The sequence below is a fragment of the Girardinichthys multiradiatus genome, chromosome 9 (assembly GCF_021462225.1).
Source record: "Girardinichthys multiradiatus isolate DD_20200921_A chromosome 9, DD_fGirMul_XY1, whole genome shotgun sequence".
NCBI classification, from domain to species: domain Eukaryota; kingdom Metazoa; phylum Chordata; class Actinopteri; order Cyprinodontiformes; family Goodeidae; genus Girardinichthys; species Girardinichthys multiradiatus.
Window position 1 is genome coordinate 5,734,350 of NC_061802.1, and position 24,856 is coordinate 5,759,205.

Below are 24,856 nucleotides of genomic sequence, written 5' to 3' on the forward strand. Positions count from 1 at the left end.
ACATTAACTGCTTTTTTGCAAGTGGTTAGAAAGTTTACCCCTAAGCTGTCTTCCTGCCGATGTTGTCTCCAGTTGTGTCCTGTGTCGCTGAACATCAACAGGTAAGACGTGAGCCAATCAGAGCTGCCGTAGCGGCCTTGTGTGGCAACAGCGGTTATCTGGGTTCGTCTCTGCAGATCCACCTCCAACCACTGGTACTTATCTGACAACAGAGGAGACCAGCCTCCAGCTCCTGTACAAGTAAAAAGAGATAAATAACAATTGAATGACAGTAATTTTCTGGCTATGTACACTTAGTACAACTAATTAAGCTAGGGTAGATTCAGGGAGGTAGTAATTGTAATTAGTTATGTACAAAAAAGCAGTGTTAGGCACAATCATGAGAATTATTGTATTTATTTCTCTTTACAAAGCTTTAAATTAAATATTTAAACGGTGACTTTAAAATGTGCAGCATACACTGTGCTGAGATTTTATTATGGTTGTCTCCAGCTAAATATTCTTCTTCTGGGAAGACACCCAAGCATCCTTGTATGATTCACTGTTTATAAAGCTCCATATTTTAGCCATAAGCCACCATGAGTAAGCACAATGTGGTTCAAAGTAACTGAAAATCTTGTCTATTCACATTTCTGCACTGATATGATTGAAGTCACTGAGCCGAAACATTTGTCCTCTCCACAGTGATTTGCAGAACACAACCGTGCCTCTCAGGGGTAACACGCTTCAGTTTAGTCCTGACAACAGCTGTTGCAACAGCTGGAGAGGGCATCCAGTTTGATATGAGGTTTATTCACACTGTGTTTGTAGTGTGGAATGATAAAAATCCCATTAAACCAAAGGAAAGTCTGACACAATGTATTCATTAAAAAAGAGAAACAAACAAGAATATATTGAAATGAAGGGATGGGAGCTAATGTTCGCTTTAAGAAAGCTCCAAATCAGATTTGTTGAAAAAAGTTAGACTGTTCTGATACTATTAAAAGACTGGATTGCATTTTTCTAAATGATTTGTATCCTTGAGTCCTTGACTAAAATAAGAATTTTATGAGTTTCATTTAGGTGTTTTGGCATATTAGAACTTAAAATTTAAGTGCAATTTTGATCCTCCCAAGACGTTTTTTAAACAACCTAAAAGCAGCTTTCTGTCTGTCTATAAGATGGCACCTGATTGCTTGAATCCACTAACAATAGTACAGAATAGGTTTTCTGGAAAAATAAATGAGGAGGCAAACTGGTACAAAGAGAGGGAACATATCAAAAATCATAACCTGGATAAAAACAAAATGCATGTTTAAAATGTAATGCCTCCTTTCTTTTAAAAAATTTAGAAAATAATCAGAAAAGTTTAATTTCATGCAGGAAGTACATACCGTCTGTTGTCTCTTATATATGAAGTTAGTGTTCTTATCTTAAAGTTCTAAATTGGTCTGTTGAGAATAACATCTCTTAAAAAAACGAAATAAGTCTGTTTGGTATTTAAACATTTTGTTTCAGCAAAACACTATAGGGGGGATCAAAGCTGGATTTGTCAAGTGCAAGAATAGACTGAAACAATGACAAATGGACTGAGAAAGAGTTTGGCTGTAATACAGTGCTGATCTTTGGCTATGCCTTGTTAAAAGCTAACTATGCTGCAACTTCATTCCTGCTCTGGTGGCATGCCTAATGTATGGTTAGATGTATGCCTGAATGAAAACAAACATGTGGGATAAAATCTCAGAAGGGTTCCATTCAATATATTTATGTAGGTCATCCATGAAGGTAGGGAGGTTTAAACCTTATTACTTACAGTCCAATTCCACGTAATTCACTGCAGTCCAGCTCAGTCCAGTTTAATCAATTCAAACCCTGATTCAGATTACAGTCCAATATGATTGCTTTTAGCGAATGAGCTTTGTGAAAAAAGCTGTCTAGGTAAGCAACCAATTTGATTGCATTGAGTTTTTTCTTCGAGTCTATCCCATCCTGAGCATGTAGAATGTGTATGTGTGTTTGTTTGTTTGTGTGTGCATGTTTAATGAAGAAGTGCAGTGTCTGTGTAAAGCAAACTTACAGTGCCAGTTAAAGTGATTTCTCCTCTACAGTGAAGACACAGAAACACACACCCACACAAACCCTCAACCATGAAAAAGCAGCCAACCCTAAAGAGTATGAGAGACAGCGTGAATGATGGTTATGTGTTGTTAACAGAGCAACAATAATAATCAATACCACACATACACACATGCAACTGTCATTGCTTTGCTTTAATTATAAAGCACTAAATATAAACACTGTATTAATATAGCTTGCTAAGATTGATACATATAAACTAAAGAATGGTGGTACTGTCAATGAGAATTAATTATATAAATATGACAAATGTGATTAACCTTGGTACTTTGTGGTATTTGTTTTTTAAACATCTATAAAAGGAAAAAAAGACAAAATTGCAAACTTTCAGTTCCAATAAATGCACCAGGAGCTGAATGTTTTTAACACATTCTGAACCCAAAATTGCAGCTTTTTGCAATTGCATTAAGTACCTACATCAATAATTAATAGATAAACATATAATGTGACAATGAAATTGTTAAATTATTGAATACATATTAAATTCTCAGCTCATTATTATAAAATATATTTCATTTTCCATGAAAAAACAGCGTTATAATATAAAAGAACTTTCATATAAAATTTTACCTAATAATTGAAATTCTTGCTGAGTCTGATTTTATGAAATTTCAGCATTTTTTTTTTTTTCAAAATGCCATTTCTTAAAAGTCAGCTTTTATTTCAAAAAGCCAGCTTTTGTTTTATAAGAGTTATTTTTCCCCATGGCCTATTTATTTCATTCTGCCAGTTTACAACTGAATGACTGTTGGCCAATCAGCATCAACGGGCTGGACCAGCATCCTCATTGGCTGATCCTTACATAGAGATTAGTTTCCTGGGTACCTGCTCCCTGAGCAGCTACTGCACCAGCCCAAGGTTTAGGAAGGATGGTGGAGTTTCATGAACTTCGCACTCTACAATAAAATTATGAAATGTTTATTTTAACATAAACATGTATGTGAAAGTTGTAAAATGTCATTAATATAAATGTTCTGAAGGTCACTTTTCTGTTTTCCTCTTAATTTCTCAACCGTTGCCTTGATAGGCGTCTGGTCTACTTTATTACCGTAATGCACCGTGTATGTGTGAAGCTAATCTTCATAACAGAGAGCTAACATCGGCTGGCGTGACTGTCGGCTCACTTGACCGCAGTGAATTGTGTGGGGTGAAACAGAAAACATGACAGCAAAAACCCTGATGGTTATGCCAGACAGCACTGAAGTCTTGGGTGCTGTGCTCTGCATATTACATGCGTCCATGTCATCCAGGCAACTCAAAAGGGGATCATATGATGAATTATTCTTCTCAATTTGATATGCTAAGGTAACCAGAGCTGAATGAAGTTAAAGAAACTCCACCATCCTTCCTAACCCTTGGGCTGGTGCAGTAGCTGCTCAGGGGTCAGGTACCCAGGAAACTAATTTCTATGTAGGATCAGCCAATGAGAATGCTGGTCCAGCCCGTTGATGCTGATTGGCCCACAGTCATTCAGTTGTAAAGTGACATTATGAAATAAAAGGTCATGGGGAAAATAACCCTTTAAAAATAAAAGCTGGCTTTTTGAAATAAAAGCTGGGTTTAAAAAAAAATTACATTTTGACATATAAAAAAAACTGCTGGAATTACATAAAAATAGCCCCAGCAATCATTTCAATTATTAGGTAAAATTTTTATATGAAAATTCTTTTATATTATAAAGCTGATTTTTAATGGAAAATAAAATATATTTCATAATAATAAGCTGAGAATTGAATATGCATTCAATTATTTTACAATGTCATTGTCACATTATATGTTTATCTATTATTTATAAATGAAGATAATTATTTAATGTTTCATTTATTTATTTAATTTTAAACACTTCCATAGATTCAATCTGTGGTGTTGAAACCAGATATTTGCATACACTATATAAAAAGTCTATCTTTCTTTTCTGATTGACTTTAAAAGCAGACAAAACGCTTTTCAGTTTTAGTTCAGTTAGGATTACCAAAATATTTCTATTTGCTGAATGCCAGAATATTGAGAGAGAAAACCTTTGGTAGAATTTTTCTTTTATTCAGACACTTACATTCACCAAGATCACTATGCTATTAAACAGTTTGGGAAAGGTCAGATCATCATGCCATGGATTTGCAGCTTTTGATAGGTGTATTTAAGTTATAGGCAAACATTTCAGCTACCTGGAAGCTCACCTGTGGATGTCTTTTAAGGCAAACCTCACACACACTGCTTCACTCTGTGACATAATTTACAATTCAAAAGAAATCACCCAAGATATCAGAAATTTCAGACCTCCACGTGTTTGGGTACATTCTTGGGTACAATTATGTGCAAGTATAAACAACATGGAATGTCAAACTATCATACATTTCAGGAAGCAGGCTGATTTTGTTTCCCAGAGATGTGTGTGCTTGGGTCTGAACTCAGAATATCAATCCCAGAACAAACAAATTAGACCTTGTGAAGGAGGAACTGGAGGAGGTGTCTGGGGAAAGGGAAGTCTAGCAGTCTCTACTGAGTCTGCAGCACCTGCGATCCAGTTCCGGATGAAGTGGGAGGCGACGAGTACGAGTTTGCAAATACACTCAGGGAAAAAGATCTTGATGTGTCCTGTGGTCTGATGAAACTTAAATTGAAGTGTTTAATGATAATGACCAGTGTTACATTTGAGCAAAATGAGGAAAGTTTGCAAGCCTGTGTACACCATCCTAGCTGTGAAGTACAGGGGTGGCAGCATCATGTTGTGTGTTGATTTGCTCCAGAAGAAATTGGTTTACTAAAAAAAGTAGATGAGATCATGAAGAAATAACTTTTATATGGCGACATTAAAGTAACATCTCTAGATGTCAGTCAAGAAGTTAAAGCTTTGGTGCAAATTGGTTTTTCAAAATGACAATGACTCTAATAATACCACCAAAATCATTAGAAAGAAGTTTAACAACAACAAAGTCAATGTTTCAGAGTGGCCATCAGAAAGCTCTGAGCCCAGTCCAACAGAAAATTTGTCGGTAGAGCTAAGCAGGTGTTTGTAAGCAAGATGGTCTAAACACCTGAAACAGTTCCAGCAGTTCTGTCTGGAGGAATTGGCCAAAATCCCAACAAACATATGAGAACAAAGTATGAGACACTCTTATCTCAGATGCTAGGATACTCAAAACATTTGACCTGAGTTTAAAAGGCCTAATTGTTCTACCTAATTCCTAAACTGCTGTCGTGGCTTTTCTTGCGATGTACGCTGGTGTATTGAAAATCGTTTTACATAGGTCTAAATATGAAGAAATAATGATGGTTATGTAGAAAATTAAGTCATGTCATATCTCTGATGTGCTCCCAATCTGATGGTGTGTATGTACAGGTCCTTCTCAAAATATTAGCATATTGTGATAAAGTTCATTATTTTCCATAATGTAATGATGAAAATTTAACATTCATATATTTTAGATTCATTGCACACTAACTGAAATATTTCAGGTCTTTTATTGTTTTAATACGGATGATTTTGGCATACAGCTCATGAAAACCCAAAATTCCTATCTCACAAAATTAGCATATCATTAAAAGGGTCTCTAAACGAGCTATGAACCTAATCATCTGAATCAACGAGTTAACTCTAAACACCTGCAAAAGATTCCTGAGGCCTTTAAAACTCCCAGCCTGGTTCATCACTCAAAACCCCAATCATGGGTAAGACTGCCGACCTGACTGCTGTCCAGAAGGCCACTATTGACACCCTCAAGCAAGAGGGTAAGACACAGAAAGACATTTCTGAACGAATAGGCTGTTCCCAGAGTGCTGTATCAAGGCACCTCAGTGGGAAGTCTGTGGGAAGGAAAAAGTGTGGCAGAAAACGCTGCACAACGAGAAGAGGTGACCGGACCCTGAGGAAGATTGTGGAGAAGGGCCGATTCCAGACCTTGGGGTACCTGCAGAAGCAGTGGATTGAATCTGGAGTAGAAGCATCTATAGCCACCGTGCACAGGCGTGTGCAGGAAATGGGCTACAGGTGCCGCATTCCCCAAGTCAAGCCATTTTTGAACCAGAAACAGAGGCTACAGAGAAGCAGCACTGGACTGTTGCTCAGTGGTCCAGAGTACTTTTTTCGGATGAAAGCAAATTCAGCATGTCATTCGGAAATCAAGGTGCCAGAGTCTGGAGGAAGACTGGGGAGAAGGAAATGCCAAAATGCCAGAAGTCCAGTGTCAAGAACCCACAGTCAGTGATGGTCTGGGGTGCCGTGTCAGCTGCTGGTGTTGGTCCACTGTGTTTTATCAAGGGCAGGGTCAATGCAGCTAGCTATCAGGAGATTTTGGAGCACTTCATGCTTCCATCTGCTGAAAAGCTTTATGAAGATGAAGATTTCATTTTTCAGCACAACCTGGCACCTGCTCACAGTGCCAAAACCACTGGTAAATGGTTTACTGACCATGGTATCACTGTGCTCAATTGGCCTGCCAACTCTCCTGACCTGAACCTCATAGAGAATCTGTGGGATATTGTGAAGAGAACGTTGAGAGACTCAAGACCCAACACTCTGGATGAGCTAAAGGCCGCTATCGAAGCATCCTGGGCCTCCATAAGACCTCAGCAGTGCCACAGGCTGATTGTCTCCATGCCGCATTGAAGCAGTCATTTCAAGTATTGAGTGCATAACTGTACATGATTATTTGAAGTTTGATGTTTTTTGTATTAAAAACACTTTTCTTTTTTTGGTCGGATGAAATATGCTAATTTTGTGAGATAGGAATTTTGGGTTTTCATGAGCTGTATGCCACAATCATCCGTATTAAGACAATAAAGGACCTGAAATATTTCAGTTAGTGTACAATGAATCTAAAATATATGAATGTTAAATTTTCATCATGACATTATGGAAAATAATGAACTTTATCACAATATGCTAATATTTTGAGAAGGACCTGTATACTGAGATCAGAGGAGTAGAAATCACAGTGGTCAGCTGCCTCATAATCTGGTACATTCGTTTTCCATGACTCCTCTGTCGCATTTCATTTTATTTTCATACTAACAAGTCAACTGACCAAATAAAAATAAAATATCAAATGCTTTATGAGTTCCCTCAAATCGTCAGACAATTATTAGCCAAATTAATCAGACAGTGATAGATGCCTAAAGTGTCAAGTATGCAGCTTTCTGTTGTGAGAACCATCTAGGAAGATTAGCATGAATTGAGGTAAACAATCACAATTATGTAATTTTTACAGCCATGTTAAATAAATTAGAATATGTGTTCTGATAAGACTCGTGTTAGAATAAAAGTACATTTTGAAAATAACCTTTAAGCGGGTATTAAGCTTTTGACAAACCCTACATTTTGTGTATTAAAATTATGTTTTTAAATATGATATTCTAATCTTAATGTCGTGTTTTTATTAGCTGTAAGCCTGTTTTTAATTAAGTTTCTAAAAACAATAAAACTTTCAATAATATTCAAATTTATTGAATATGACTGTATGTAAGCTTTCTTGGTGGCATTTTTTGCTACCTTATGTTGCTTTTTACTTTCATACTTTTATTTTTATTTTGAAATGAACATACAAATCCATCCATCCATCCATCCATCCATTTTCTATACCCACTTCTTTTATACAGGGTCGCGGGGTGCCTATCTCCAGCAGTCTACGGGCGAGAGGTGCGGTACACCCTGGACAGGTTGCCAGTCCATCAGGGCAACACAGAAACACACAGGACAAACAACCATGCAAAACTCATTCACACCTAAGGGCAATCTAGAAAGACCAATTAATCTAACAGTCATGTTTTTGGACTGCAGGAGGGAACACGGTGTACATGGAGGGAACAACATAAAAAACCATTCATTAAATTAGAATATTATTGGAAAGCTCATTTATTTCTGCAACTCAATTCACAAAGTGAAACACATTATACACTCGCCGGCCACTTTATTAGGTACACCTGTCCAACTGCTCGTTCCAACTGCAAATTTCTAATTAGCCAATCACATGGGAGCAACTCAATGCATTTAGGCATGTAGACACGGTCAAGACAATCTGCTGCAGTTCAAACTGAGCATCAGAATGGGGAAGAAAGGTGATATAAGTGACTTTGAACGTGGCGTTGTTGTTGGTGCCAGACGGGCTGGTCTGAGTATTTCAGAAACTGCTGATCTACTGGGATTTTCACGCACTACCATCTCTAGGGTTTACAGAGAATGGTCCAAAAAAGAGAAAATATCCAGTGAGCAGCAGTTCTGTTGGCGCAAATGCCTTGTTGATGCCAGAGGTTAGAGGAGAATGGCCACACTGGTTCGAGCTGATAGAAAGGCTTTAGAAACTCATAACCGCTCGTTACAACCAAGTCATGCAGAAGATCATCTCTGAACGCAAAACACGTCGAACCTTGAGGCGGATGGGCTACAGCAGCAGAAGAGCACACCGGGTGCCACTCCTGTCAGCAAGAACAGGAAACCGAGGCTACAATTCGCACAGGCTCACCAAAATTACACAATAGAAGATTGGAAAAACGTTGCCTGGTCTGATGAGTCTCGATTTCTGCTGCGACATTGGTAGATGGTAGGGTCAGAATTTGGCGTCAACAACATGAAAGCATGGACCCATCCTGCCGGTTCAGGCTGGTGCTGGTGGTGTAACGGTGTGGGGGATATTTTCTTCGTACCAATTGAGCATCGTGTCTTCACCACACCCTACCTGAGTATTGTTGCTGCCCATGTCCATCCCTTTATGACCTCATTGTACCATGGTTACTTCCAGCAGGATAACGCCACATGTTATAAAGCACGAATCATCTCAGATGGTTTCTTGAACATGACAATGAGTTCACTGAACTCAAATGGCCTCCACAGTCACCAGATCTCAATCCAATAGAGCAACTTTGGGATGTGGTGAAACGGGAGATTCGCATCTGTGTGATGCTATCATGTCAATATGGACCAAACTCTCTGAGGAATGTTTCCAGTACCTTGTTGAATTTATGCCACGAAGGATTAAGGTAGTTCTGAAGGCAAAAGGGGGTCCAACCTGGTACTAGCAGGGTGTACCTAATAAAGTAGCCAGTGAGTGTATATAGTACTGCTAAAGAAAACACATTTACGATTTGAACATTGCATCAGACCAATAAAAAATAAAAAATGTTTGTTCCGAAATGTGGGCGTAATGAAAAGTATGTTTAATACCTGCTTAAAGGTTGTTATTTTCAAAGGTACTTTTAATCTGACAAATAAGCCTCATCTGAACACATATAACATAAAATGAAAGTAACTAAAGTAACATATAGCCTTAACTTTAGCCTTTAACTTAGTTGGACAGGAAAATTTGTCAAAATTATGTCATGTGTAAAGGTTAAGGCAAATGGGTTCACATGCTTCTTGTTGGCATTACCAAGGTTTTAATAGTTTTGCAATTTTCATTAGATTTTATTTTTATTTAGTTTTGACTTCATGTTTTCCATTCTATTTTAGTTTTAATTAGTTTTTAGCATTTGTTTGCTAGTTTTGTTTTGTTTTTCTTTGTTTTTCTTTTTTAAATGCTTAGTTTCAGTTTAGTTTTTATTAGTTTCAGTTATAGTTTTAGTCTTTTTTCTGAAATCAATTCCGGGGACATTTCCAGCTCAGAGATTAAAAGAAATAAATGTTATCAAGATATAATGAAAACATCGGTATAGTACTCGTACTCGTACTCGGGACTGGGTCGATGGGGCAGCAGACTGAGCAGCAGTGACGCCCAGACTCTCCAGACACCTCCTCCAGCTCCTCTGGGGGGAGCCCAGTGCGTTCTTTCTTTCTATCTATCTATCTATCTATCTATCTATCTATCTATCTATCTATCTATCTATCTATCTATCTATCTATCTATCTATCTATCTATCTATCTATCTATCTATCTATCTATCTATCTATCTATCTATCTATCTATCTATCTATCTATCTATCTATCTATCTATCTATCTATCTATCTATCTATCTATCTATCTATCTATCTATCTATCTATCTATCTATCTATCTATCTATCTATCTATCTATCTATCTATCTATCTATCTATCTATCTGTCTGTCTGTCTGTCTGTCTGTCTATCGTCTATCTATCTATCTATCTATCTATTCATATATATATAATATATATATATATATACTAGCATGTATACAAGCGACATGTTAAAAACATGAAACAACAGTCCTTTGTTGAAGCGTTTTCCAATATTCCTTTCTTTCCTTTTGCTTGCTGCTCATTATGGCAGCATATAAAGGTCAAAGCTAATAAGTACCTCAGTAAAAGACATAGAAACTGACAGCACAAGTGAAGAGAGCAGACAGGCCGACCTTTACTCATTACAGCTGGACTAGAGACGACAGACAAAGAGTACAGAGACAAAGAGAAGAAAGAAATGAGAGAGTGACAAAGAGAAGAGGATCAAGTGAAGTCTACATGACTGCAAGAGTGGAAATTAGGAAAGTGTCAACAGGCCCCTAATGCTGTTCGTCCACTGCAGGAGAACCTTAACACATGAAAGATGAGTAGAAACTGGGAGTAGAAATGTGTTTGTTAATTTTTTTCAGCAGATGTGGTAGTCCCACATAACTCTTTCCCCCTAAACATAATACCTTTCGTCATACATTTTTCTTAACTCCTGGAGAAATCTCTGCCTCAGTAAATGCTACTAATAACTCCAAAGCATTTGCACGACTCTGCTGTAATTGAGGTTAAAGACAGGTCAGGAGCATTATATCACTGGTCTGCTGGACATTCAAATTATCACTTCAATTCTCATTACCATACCAAATCAACTAATATCAAGACTCTTAGGGGCAGCCAAGCTACCACTGTGAGAGAGGTGGTGTGATGTTTTCAAAATGCTCTAAAAACGAGTAATGAATGAAAGTGTGTGACTAAACTCGTGTTTAAATCAAACATATTTACTCAAAAAACCTAAGACACCAAGCAAAGAGACCAAGAAAATATCTGACAAATAATTCTGCCTTTATTAGCAAGATTTTAATTTAGACTGTGCCTCTCCTGTCCCAATCCTCTAGAGATTGATTCATTGGAAAGGGGGTGTTTTTATACAGCCAGTGACATCACGGGAAGTCTGCAGTAATCCCCTTTCCTGGCTGGCTGGAAGTAGGTTAATGCGATTTATTTTGAAAGTTCCAGAAAAGTTCATACCGCATGTTGTAATCCATGGCTGTGGGTCCCAACAGTTGTTTGCGTACTTTTAGGCTAACTTTCAGCCATGATTATATTGGATTATTCACCAGATTTGAATCCCAATCCCCGGTACAATGCCAAAACAGCCAAATTAGAACAAAACAAAAATGCCAAAACCCTTGCTGAGCAGACTAATGGCCAAAACAACAGCCTGGCCTGAGGACAGGACTGGCAGTAGATGCTCTGCTACTTGCCAGTGGGTGCCACATCATATTAGGTGAAACTGAACGTACAGTTCACAGGTGCAGCCGAGTGGACATAACACAAAGGTGCTGAAGACACAATGTGAAGCAAAACATAGATATGCCAGACAGGCTGAGCTCTAACAACTAACAGCATGCAGCAGGTCATAGAAAGCTGATGACAACCTCAGAGTGCTCAATAATGGAAGGAATTGTTTCCCAACTTTAAACTTGGGTGTTTCTTTATTTGGTTAAAACAAAAAATGTGCTGCAAATACAGCTGTCAGACAAAAAGTTAATAAACCTAGTTAAACCGAGGTACTGGTTGAATTCTTTTAAAACACAAAGTTGGCAAGTTTTCCAATAATTAATCCAATCTTTCCTGTAAGTAAATATATGTCATTGGTACTAATTCAACATGGATTTATTTGATGAAATCATCAAAAGCAGTGTTATTTTGGATGTTTCCTGCTGGATCAGTGCTAGGACACAGGCCAAGGACTTGTGGTGTTAGCAACGGAGTCAGATTTTTTTTTTAATGCTGGCTGGGGTGGGAGCTAGGGAAAACAAACTCACAGATAAGTTTAGGTCCCATTGATGTGAGTTTGTGCCCATCAGAAGCTGTTAGTTTTATACATCAGTCCTTGAGTTACCCTGACCTGGAACATGTTGTCAGTGCTCAACATCATTTTATATCAGACCAAGAACCTATATTCCTATATTAATCCATCCTGGATAAAGTTAAAAGGAAGAGCAGAAACAACCTTTAGTCTAAGATTTTAGCACACGAGCAAACATTTGCATGGTTTAAACCTGTGAACATACCAAAAATGTTTTAAATAGTTTATCAGTGAAGTTATATATATTCTAAACACTCCTGTTGAGATATGTTCACCATCTGCAGCAACAATATAATCCAAAATAGAGTTTGTCTGGAATAAAGTAAGAAAATAAATACAGGTCATGACATCATTCACAAATTAGCATATGTATTATGCCATTACCTATCATCTGTTTTAATCTCTCCTGTTGTCTTTGCTCATATAAGCTGCTTTTATAATGGCTGGGTATCCAAAAACAACTCTTTTCATTCACACATTTTAGTAGTTTCAGTAACGGAAAAGAAACCTTTGACCGAAAAACATCCATTTAGACTTTTGTAGCTGTGGTCACTTCCACGTTTGACTCTCTTATTACCATCAAGAAAGCATAGTCAGGGTTTGCCAGGAGGCTTTTTTTTTTTTATCGTTTTAAACTAAAAGTTGAAATTGTCTTAGACGGAAGCGTCCACTTATGACCCGTTTTTTTTTTATTCTACTAAACTGAAATCAAAATAAGTACAGGTTGTCTCGATATATGTTTGCTCATAAGTGGGTTAACCCACTATAATGTTCCTCTTTAATCCTGATTCTGTTCAAGCACATCAGATGACAAAATGTTCAATCATGCAAATTAAATTAATCTATGTTGTTCTTTCAGCTACTTAACCACAGGATGGTTGGAAAGAGGAGTTCAAAGCTGCAGCTTCTCCTTACCCCATTTCCCATCCATGAACAAATCAAAAACAGCAGCGAAAAAACCTTCAGTGTAACCTGATAGTTTTAACGGTTGGAGCTTGAGCCTTCAGCTAATATACCAACGTAGAACATGAAGTTGAAGGCGGAATGAAAATAAAAAAGGGACAAAATATTTAAAACTGCAAAGAGCATGGATACCTTTACTGGGAAATGTTTTTTTTTGATTGATTAAATTGTTTATAGGGTACATTAGAAATATTTTTGTTCCAATTGTAAACTACCAGATGGTTAAGTTAACCAAAATATATTTGTTGGGGTCGGATATGTGGCAGATAAATTGACTCTATCATCAACATGCGCACAGTTGTCTTCACCTGAATAAAAAGGAAAGACCATAAAAACATCACGGAGTTGGGATAATAATTGGAATAGGGTGCATCAAATTAAGTGCATCAAAGGAAAAAGAATATAACCAAAGTCAGCTGAAGCCAACAGCTCACCAAGAACCAAACAGAAAAATACAATAAGACTAGGGTAAGCTTTGAAATAGATTTTATGTGAACTTGAGGATTATTTCAAAGGTTTATAACTTGAGTGCTAACGTTACTTCATGCAGGACAGAAAACCCATAAAGAGCGGGTCACTAGAGCAGTGAGTCTGTTAAAAGCAGGTACAGTTAAACCAGCTTTAGCAACCCACTGCAGCAGCAGCATAAAAGTAGGACTAGCCCACAGAGACATGTGCTTTTGGGACTTTCACAGGCAGAGTGTTACATGACAGGAATTAGACGAAGATGGAGTTTATGAAGAACAAACCTGGGGAAATTTGTTTCAAGATTAAATAGAATTCCTCTAGAAACTATAGAATTCCACAAGCTGCAATTTGATACAGAGAAAGCTAAGCAGTTACGTTAAAAAGAAATGTCTAGCATTCTTGTCTACTCAGCATAACATGCAAGTATTGCAATCATTCACAAAACTCATCAATAAACACATTCTGGGTGCTTGTCATCTATATTGTGCCCTAATATAGTTGGACCATGTTCTTACACCTGAAAACACCCCCAAAACATAATGACATTTAATGATGGCATTCTTTGGATTAGGCCCCTAGCTTTGATTCATATATTTAGTTCTATTTTATCTGTTGATCTTTGCGCATTTGCCCTTTTTGCATCCATTTACAGTAAAATGTACAGTTTACATAAAAATATTGTTTAATGTGATTTCTTGAATTTAGCAAACAGAATATTTTCAGTTAATTCAGACAGGAAGACGCAGTAATAAAAGAAACATGAGATAAGTTGTTTTTAGCTGGATTTTGTCAAGACATAATGTGATATTTACCAGTATCATTAAATTTGTGGTGAGATTGACTACTTGAGATTAAGAGGATTTCAACAGAGGAGCTGTGCAATCTCACCAGATAACGTGATTAAGGATAGTATTAAAAGGGGCATCTGGAGAAACAGAGGCAGCACATAAACATCACACCAATATCAATACCAGATTCTTTGGCTTATACCATGTTCTTAATTTAAACCTAGAGGCAGTGTTAATGTTATACTTGCTTTTAAATCTAAATTAGCACTTCCAGAAATGTATTACTGAGCAGACTGTATTTTAAACCATCTGCAGCATAATTAAACTGGTTTAAAGGTACAATGGCCCACTGAAAATAGTTAACTTGTTAAAAACAACAATTAACATTTACGTATAAATGTTAAATCCTGTCATTAACATTTAGCGACAAGAACAGATTAAGTCATCTCCGTGTTTTCAATCCAGTGCACCTAAGACTAGGTTGTAATTATGATTAAATTATAGCAATATGGCATGCATGTGATTGGTCATCTTATGAGTCAAATAGTGAAATCACAGGAGGAAAGGTCTTATTGACATAATAGAAAACTATAAAGTCTTTGCTGGAAGCATCCAATGTTTGTTAACTTACTTTGGCAGTTATTGATTACCCGATTTTCCATTTTTATTCACAGTCTTTTAGGGATTTCCAGGCTTTGTGTTAAACAAAGAACGACATTTCTAATTCTACAGCCTACTGTTTAGACTTCTGCTCCTGTCTGCTGTAGACATGACACACTGCTGCTTGATGATTTATTGAAGGGAACAAGACCATTCCTTTCCCTCAACTCGTACAAGAAGGGGCAGTAATAATCCATTAACCTTTGTGAACCTTTAGAACCAGACTTTAAAAGTGCCCATGGTTGGACTGGCCTATAATTTAAATTTTAGAGGTTTTAAAGTGCCCTGCCCTGCTTTTCTTTAGCTGCAATGAACTATTGAGCCAACCATGGGAAACATAATGATGCAATTTCTTCAAGAAATAAAGGGATCTATGGGCAGAACAGAGAGCATCAAACTTTTCAGAAGACTGAATTTAGAATCTATTACAGCAAATCTGCAAAGAATGACAACCTCATTTTTTCAATTAGACATGATACTAAATGGCTGGGTCAATTTTTCTTTGAAAGTTTCTGCTATTCATTATTGACTCAGGCTCAGGTAGATTTTCAGTTGCAAACTTTGAAATTAAGTAGTTGTATCCTCACACTCACTATTCTGTCTCACACACATTATTCTATCTTTATTGCATTGCAAAGGCATACAAATATACATGGTTCTGAGTAAATAATGTACTTGCAGTGGCTTTCTACACATCTGATCCTACAGCAAACGCAATTGTCCAAACAGGTTCTGGCCATTATTCAGATAGGTACTAGGTAAACTGTGAAACACTGCACAGATAATGTAAATACACACAGTTGTAAGATGTACTCAAGTAATAAGAATGAGCATTTGATTAAGAAAATGTTCAAAAAGACATGCCATTTCGAAGTATTTTTTTTCAGATAAACCATGCATGTGTGCTTGTGTCTGAATGTAAAAACAGATTAAAAAACTTAAGGTAAGTCTTGGGCCTAACAAAGTACAAAAAGACTGCAAACTCACTATGTTCACTATGGTTGTTTCTTCCTCTTTCTTGCTAGTGGCAAAACAGTTAGTTAGCATAATCAGAGGGTGTTGCTCTTTTGGACTTTACAGCCTTCTGCTTGAGGGCCTCTGTTGATCTCCACTACAGACCCTGACTACAGCCTTTGTGCATTGTTTTAGGCCCTCAGCTGGGTCAAAGGAATATCTCTCAGAACCATTCTAGGTCTACATGAATAATTCACTTTCACAGATGCAAGGCAGCTGCTTCACAAACTGTTCATGCACAGCGGGATGCAACACTGGGAGCTTCAGCAGCTCTTTGGTGGTTAAAAGAGATCAAATGCCACCGTGTGTGAGCTGTCCAACCAGCACACGTCCCCATATGCGGACAAAACAAGATGGCAGTCTATAAGCTCTACACCCTTGCTGGCTCCTTTGCATCTGATAGTTTTTAAATGTTTTGCCATAAACAGTTGTTGTTACACAAATAATTAACAAGTTAAGGATTTAGTTCTTAATTTAAAACCTGATTTCAGTACAACATGACATAAAAGTTTGTGGAAAACATAAAAAGTTACCAAAATACACAGAAACTCTTATTCTAGCACTTGAAGAAAACTTCTAATGATAAAAAGTCCATCTGTGCTGATATTCTGTGGCAATCCCAAGAAGCAAGGCAATAATATTGAAGTTTAATTTGTTTTTCGAATATCAAAAGACAAATAAGATATATTCTGCTATATTCCGGTCAAAATACTCAAATTATTTTTACTATGTGACTGAGAAAGAAAGAAAGGAAAGAAAGAAAGAAAGAAAGAAGCTCAGTAAATGGACAAAAGTTGCAGAGTGGTCCCTTACAAAAGCTACCAAACAAACCATGATAGCCCTTCACAAAGCTAGCATCAGCATCCAACAGAGTGCGAGCTTGATTTTTTTCCCCTGCTGTTTATGAATCACAACTTAATTTTATGCCCTTTAGAAATGAGGTGGCACTACAGAGTTTTTGACGTACTTGTCTAATAAAGTTTCAATGAATTCCTTTGTACAACACAAATGGTTAGCAGTAACAGCTGTTCAATCAGTCTATCTGTCCATCTACCTACACACCGGTCTCTCTATGCCTTCAGCCACCACGGAGGCATTTATCAGGCAGCATGACTGCAGTTTAGCTTTGTCTTTGATGTTCTGTGCTCAGCGACTCGGAGAAAGGCACAGACTCTCTCTTGCACCCCTGGGAAATGCACAACTGCAGCCAACAAAACAGAAAAAACGTTCCAGGCAAAAGGCTGAGATTCAGTCAAGGTACATTTCCTTTTCCACACTCTGCTCCGAGCATTGCATAGGCCTGAAGGTACTTCTTTAAAAGTGATGTTAACAACTGACCGAGCCCACAAAGTTTAAAATGGCACAAAACTCTATAGTTTGCCTGCCTCCTACCCCCCATACGGATTATCCTCTCAGAACTGTGAAAAATGTAAAACATCATTGATAGTGAAATAAATAAACATGAAATTCAGCCTTTTGGGACCAAAGAGACCACAGGAAAATTAGGAAACATTATTTGTTTCATAAAATCTTTGAACTTTAAATATTAGGGAAATTAAAAAACAAATAACCACATGTAATCAGCATAAAAACATCCAAGCCAGGAGTTTATTTGCTATTCTGTTTCTGTTTCCTGCTGCGAGTCTGGTTTAGGTTACATAAATGATTACTCTGATGAAGCAAATCTAGTTATTCGTATCTTTATATCATATATTTGCTCGCATATATTCTTTATGTTAATATACAAACACCTTTGAACATCCATCCTAATTTCTATTTCAAAGGTTGAATATTCTACTTGTGTAAACATTTTAAGTAAGTATTACATTTGCCCATGTTGTAGCGCAACCACCTGTGCTTGAACACCAGTAAGATGAAGGAGATGGTGATCGACTTCAGGAGAAGGACACCACCTCACTCACTAGTGAACATCCAGGGGGAGGACATTGAGTCAGTGGATAGTTTTAGGTACCTCGGTGTTCACCTCAACAATAAACCTGACTGGTCCTATAACACCAACGCCCTGTACAAGAAGGGCCAGAGTCGCCTCAACCTTCTGAGGAAAATGAGGTCCTTTGGAGTGTGCAGACCTTTGCTCAGAACGTTTTATGACTCTGTGGTAGCCTCTGCTATCCTCTGTTGTCTGCTGGGCCCCAGGCAGCAAAGAGCAGGACATTTTGCACATTTACCTTGTTCTTCTTTGATTGCACATTTCATAACTGGCTGCGCCCTATTTGTGTGTTACCAAGAGCTGATGTAACAAGTGAATTTCTCCATTGTTAAATCAATACATTTTATCTTATCTTATCTTAAAGGTTCAGCTTACAGAAAACATTTTTTTATTCATATGTTCATTTGCTGCACGGTGGCGCAGTTGGTAGCACTGTTGCCTTGCAGCAAGAAGGTCCTTGGTTCGATTCCCGTCTGGGGGTCTTTCTGCATGGAGTTTGCATGTTCTCCCCGTGCATGCGTGGGTTCTCACCGGGTACTCCGGCTTCCTCCCACAGTCCAAAGACATGCCTGTTAGGTTAATTGGTCTCTCTAAATTGCCTTTAGGTGTATGAATGAGTGTGTGCGTAGTTGTCTGTGTGTTGCCCTGCGACGGACTGGTGACCTGTCCAGGGTGAACCCTGCCTCTCGCCCATAGACTGCTGGAGATAGGCACCAGCTTCCCTGCGACCCACCATGGAATAAGCGGTAGAAAATGACTGACTGACTGATATTCATTTGCCTTCAGACTAAAACATTTTTATTATTGCACATAAATATTCCCTGCAATAATTTCCCAATATATTTTTGCATTCTCAGTCTGATTCATATAAAAGTGCTCACTTCAGTGCAGGAAATTGGCTTATATTACACAGATAGATGAGGTGTTCATGGTATACTCAGAGAGAAATTGTGTGAATATGTCCCACTCAATAAAATACCAAATATGTTAAAAAGTACTCATATTTGTCCAAAATTGCTTAATAAAAGGCATGCATTGAGTACAAAATACTGACTTTGCCTTATTTATGTGACCCCCAGCACTTTTACACTAAATGCACCCAAGTGAGTCTGGGTCACAATAAAGCAAATCAAGATTGGAATAATAAATTTATTAGACAAATAAATTGCTGCCAGATTTTAAATGACTTTAGTTATTTGGTTTACAGTGGTGACTGAACTCCCTGAACTCAAAGCAGTTGCAAACGAAACGTGTTTCATTAAGATACAACGTGATAGTGTAACAAGGGCACTACATTATTGTGAAGGCAAAGACAAGGAATGTAAGAAAGTTTTCTGAATAATTTACAAACAAAAATGTGGAAAGTGCTGTGTGCATGTTTATTTAGCACCCCTGGGTCAATACTTTGAAGAACCATAACTTACTACAATTGCAACTGCAAGTCCTTTGCGCGTATGTGTCTACCATCTTTGCACATGTAGAGTGAAGCTTTTCCCAGTCAAATAGCTCAAGCTCATCCAGACTGGATACAGGGGGTCAGATAACAGGTACTAGAATCCCACACTAACTTAGGTCGGGATATTGACAGGTTTATTGTAACAGATGAATATGATTTGATTTGATCTAATCTATTCTCTTTTATTGTAGCACTGGCTGTATTTTTAGGGTTGTCCTGCAGGGTTGTCCTGCCCCAGTCTGTCTTTTGCAGTCTCTAATACAACCTTCTAAACAACCCTTTATTTAGCTTCCTTGTCCCTGCTGAAGAAAAGCATTCCCACACCATAATGCTTCTACCACCATGTTTCAAGGTTGGAATAGTTTGCAAACAGGAATTCAAGTAACTTTCTTTCAATAATTGCTCTATTTAGATCACTCTTGCATGAGGCACAAATTTGTGCATTGCACAACATATAGGTTTCCCATCAACAGACACTCCCACCAATGCTGTGAATCTCTGCAGCTCCTCCAGAGTTACTTTGGGTTTCTTGGTTGCTTCTCTAAATAGTGCTCTCCTTACCCGGCCTGTCAGTCTGTCAGTGTAGGTAGACGGGCATGTCTTGGTAAGTTTGGAGTTGTGTCATACTCTTTCCATTTTCAGATGAACGATTGAACAAAGCTGTGTGAGATTTCCAAAGCTTGGGAATTTTGTTATATAATCTAAGCCTGCTTTCAACTTCCCTAAAACATTTTCTCTGACCTATCTGCTGTGTTCTGCAGTCTTCTTGATGCTGTTCGTTCACTGATGTTCTCTAACTAATCTCTACAACTTTCACGGAAAATACTAAGATTAAAGTACACATAGGTGGCCTCTACTATCTAACTATCTAACCTTCTGAGGGAAAATAGTTGTTTTAAAATTTTTTTAGAGTACCAGAGCATAGGTTGCTAATTGTTAAGCCAACACTTTTCAGATTTTATTGGTAGAAAAATTTGAAACCATGTATCATATTTTCTTTCTACTTTACAATTATGTGCTAATTTGCGTTTGTCGTGTTAAACTCCAGAAAAACACTTTGACGTGTGTAGCTATAATGTGACTAAATGTGCAAAGGTTCAAGGGGTCTAAAACCTTTTGGAAGGCTCTGTAACAGAAAGGTATCATTTGACACCACTTACGTCCAGCTATTTCATTTATTAAATGTAGAGATTGTAATGTTGATCTTAATAAAGTGTGAGAATGTAGAATTCTTGTTTAGTTCAATTCAGCGTGCGTGTCCTATCTTGTGTTACACCATTGCTGATATAGTTTTCTTTGTACTTACAGATGTATTTTAAGAACAGTCTGTAGAGACATACCCTTTCATAAACTTGGTCTGGTAAAGTGTTGCAACACTTCAAGCAGGGTTTTTAACCTGCGCTTTACTTTCAGCTAGATGATATTAAAAATCCCTCACCTTCTCTTCTGTTGACTTTGGCAAAACCAGGTCCATGACTGCTTGACAGCTGGGAGGAGCTTCTGAAGGATGATGGTGGCAGATTGTACACTAGTGGGTTGTCACACACCTCTGTTAGCCAGACACACAACAGAAAAGACAAAAATCAGTATATAGCATTAAAAGTCATTTCATGAGACTTACAGGTCAGACTGAAATGCTACTGTTTAAAATTACAATTCTACTGTTGAAGAGCTGATGCTGAAGTAAGTTTTCTCCTATTTGAAATGTTAAACTTGAAATATTAGGCAACTGCAGGAATAAGACAGCTTGGTTTTAGTGGGAGAGGCGGAAAAAGTTGAGAACTTATTATGCCTCATACATTTTATAGATGAAAATGTCAAGTAGAAGAAATAGGGTTCAGAACAAAATGAATATGAATGAGTGACTTGTGAACATGAAGCGGCTGCAAATTCTTCACAGTTTCATTGAATAATAAGAGAAAAGTTTGAAATTACCACAAGTTACACTGACGTGCAAATAACTTGTAAAGCTTGTATTCTATATGTAAAAGAAATGTGGTGATGTTTAATATTTGAGTTTCTGAGAATATTCAGCTGAGACAAATGCTCATTGACAGATGCAAAAATTTAGGTGGAAGACACATCACTGTAGCATCTTGTTGCTTGTGCAACATTTTCCATCTGCAGGCAAGAACATGACAAACACAGGACATAATACGCATGTCATAAGAAACAGGATGAACAACATGAAGGATGAGGAAGGCAGACAAGCAGACATTTTAGAAGGGTCACACTTTAAGAAGATTAAAAGGCACCTTGTAAACATGTAAAACTGCTAGCTGTGGCAAACAGCTTGTCTCAGGGTTGATATGGAGTTGATGAGGTTTGGGACCCAAATGCAAGCTCACAAGCATCAGGTTAAATAGGAAAAAAGCTTTATCTTTGGTTGGACCTCATCTAATCCCACAAATAGCATGAACTGAGGTGGGAAATTGTTAATGCTCTGAAAGGTTCATACACAAAAACAAGAAATAACTAAGGAGAACTAACTTCCTAAATAATTAAGCGGTTGACTAAATAATGGTAGATGAAGAGAGTTAATGGTCGAAGAAACAAATACATTTACAATAATGCAAATGTTGTAATGCAACACTCCTGAAGTGTTGCTTTTGCTTACGGAAGGCTACAAGGCAGAAGTTGGAAGAATATTACCAATAATAAATTTGGTGGGAAGAATCTGGAGATGGAGAGATGGATGGTTACCTTGTCGGCAGTATAATCTGGGAAGCTACTTTGGTTAACCCTGGTTTAGAAAAATCTGAGCCAATAACCATAGTTCTCGATTTACTCATCTGTTTATGCTCCAGCAATACACAATGAATATGGATCATGACCAAAATAATGAGATCACAGATACAAGCAGTTGAAATGAGTTTCCTTTGTGGGGTGGCTGGACTCAGCAGTAAAAATAAGATGAAGAGCTCTGTCATGTAAAGGGAGCTCTATACCAAATGGAGTCATCTGAGGTGGTTTGGGCATCTGTTGGGACACACAGCCATGGTTACAACGTGAAAGGCCAGTACAGACTTTCCTAGAACTTTCAAAATAAATTGCATTAACCTACTTCCGGCACAGCCAGGAAACGGGGTAACTGTACATCCTACTCTCTTCCACACGGCCTCCAGAGGGACCGGATAGGGGAGGCAGCGCACTAATGTCTCTTTGCTGGCAAAAAGACATAAACTCTTCAAGCTGGATCCAAGGGTGTTATAAGATCACGTGATCATATGCACAAGTACAGATGAATTACTGTTGAAAGAATCCGTTATTCATTAATAAAGGGAGATTAAGGTATAAGCATTGCTTTACTTTCTCTCTGAGGCCTGCAGAAGCAAACTGTGTTCCAGAGTTCCCTGCAGAGATGCTGTCTCTACGAAGCCAAGTGGAGCGGTTTTTCCCCGGTCTGAAAGAACGACAACAAGAGCCGCATCCCGTGGTGACGTGCAGTGTGGTCAGCGGACAGAACGAGTTGCCCAGCCACTGCTCCGGAGGTTAGCTGGAAGCTAACCCTTTGTTCACAGAGCGGCCGCACCTTCACCCTCCCCCCACCCCCCCAGCTATGTAGGTTAGCTGAACCGTTTGTTGACTGTGAACGTTTCTTCAAACTTCATCGTCGCCTGGACAACCCCTCAACACGTTCATAAGAGGTTAGGTTTGGGCAGAATAATATAGAAGTGATTCGGATTGAAATGATCTAAACGTTTTTAATTTTATGAAGTTTGGTTTTGTTTGGGTTGAACTCAGCTATCTTAGTGCTAGCAGGCTATCTGCAGCACTCATGTTCAGTTTTGTGTTCTTTGTTTGTGTGTTTTAAAGTTAAGACAAACTTTACTTGAAGGGTGATTTTAAACACAGAAGATCAGCCATAACGCGCCGTCCGCGCTCATGCATTTGAACCCTTTTATCAACGGTATTTTTAAAGGTGTGTGTTTGATTCTGGTGCTAAGCTATCAGCCTCCTTTGTTAGCTTCAACTGCTAACAGGTAAGAACACATGCTTGCTGCCAAATAATATTTAACAGAAAGGTTGTTAGTTTTCAAGCTAGTGAATAATAGTCCCTAAACATTATTTTACTAAATCTGATAACTAAGTAAACACCATTAAGCCCATTTCTCCAGAAAGATTTGGCTCTTTTCCAAAATATTCCCTTAAAAATATTTCTTTAAATATTATTTTAATAAATAAAGGCAGCTAATGAAACCCCGTTGAGAATAAGTCATCCAGAAGGTTGGTTTTATTCAGCAGATCATTCTTAAAACATTATTTTATTAAAATAATATCTGATCTTGCATTGTGATTGGTTGTCTAAAGGTACGCTGATTATTGCCTAAGTTCGTTCCAAGACTAACTTAACTTCAATTCCAGATTCTTCAAGATCATGCTTGGTTCTCAAACATATATATTACATGGTAATGTTGCATCACTCTTTTGGTCATGATTTTAATCATCTTTAATCAACTTGTTTATATTGTACATAGCCCATTAGTCTTCCTTATTCTTTAATTCTGCTTGGTAGTTAGTTGGATTGTTTTAGCATAGTAAAGAGTTTGTTGATTGAAATATGTTTGACTTTGAGTTGACTTATTTTTGTTAATAAATTCTTGTATTTTAAGAAATTGTGTGAATTCATTCTATATGTGTGCAGAGTTTATGCTGCTCAATAATGTCAGAGCTCGTCTCACACCTTTCTATTCTGTCCTAATACCATTGCCTTACTGGGCTGGTATTCACAGGACAACCCTTAACAGACCGAAATATTATTTGATAAAATATTAATATTAAATAATATTCTCAGATTCATAATCACAACACATCTTACTAGAAAGCCTTCCATTATGCATCCCCGTTTACGTTTTCCAGGCATGTCCTGCTTGCAGGAAACTTCGGGGCTGACGAGCAACCCATGGGAGTGATTACAGTTGTGGTCAAAAGTTTTGAAACTAACAAAAATATTACTTTTTACAAATTTCACTCCTTTAGTTTTGCTGGATTCTTTATCAAATATCTCTATGGTAATACTGAAGTTCAGCATTAAACGTTTCATAAGTTGCAATGGCTTTTCCTGAGAAATGCATCAAAGCTCCTATCTGTTCTCAATGGGATAATAACCAGGGGCGTTGCCTGACCATGGACCCAAAATGTTAGTGTTTGATTTTTGAGCTTCTTTCTCACTTTTGCCATGTGACACAATGCTCCAGTATGTTGGGCGAAAAAACATTGTTAATAACTGAAATATCTTTTTGATCGTGGTTAAAGTTGTTCTTGGAGAATGTTTTAATCCAGTTCTTTATTTATAGCAATATTTTAAGCAAAAGTATGAGAGAACCCACTCACTAGGACAAAGTAAACCCAACACATGTCTCGGGATGCTTCAATGTCAGCATAAGCATGGACCTTGGCTTTACCGTTTCATAGTCAGAATCTGCTTTAATTGCCAAGTTTGTGCACACAAT

The 24,856-nt window shown here is 37.7% G+C and overlaps 1 protein-coding gene across 1 annotated transcript in view; it reads right to left on the reverse strand.

The window, feature by feature from the left end:
* LOC124873250 (contactin-associated protein-like 4) overlaps positions 1-24,856 on the reverse strand; it is a 147,478-nt gene that overhangs the window by 112,849 nt on the left and 9,773 nt on the right. The window contains exons 2-3 of the mRNA XM_047373770.1: positions 20,842-20,952; positions 39-232 (exon numbers count right to left, since the gene is read on the reverse strand). Of these exons, the coding sequence (XP_047229726.1) occupies positions 39-232; positions 20,842-20,952 (305 nt within the window). The remainder of the gene's footprint in view (positions 1-38; positions 233-20,841; positions 20,953-24,856) is intronic.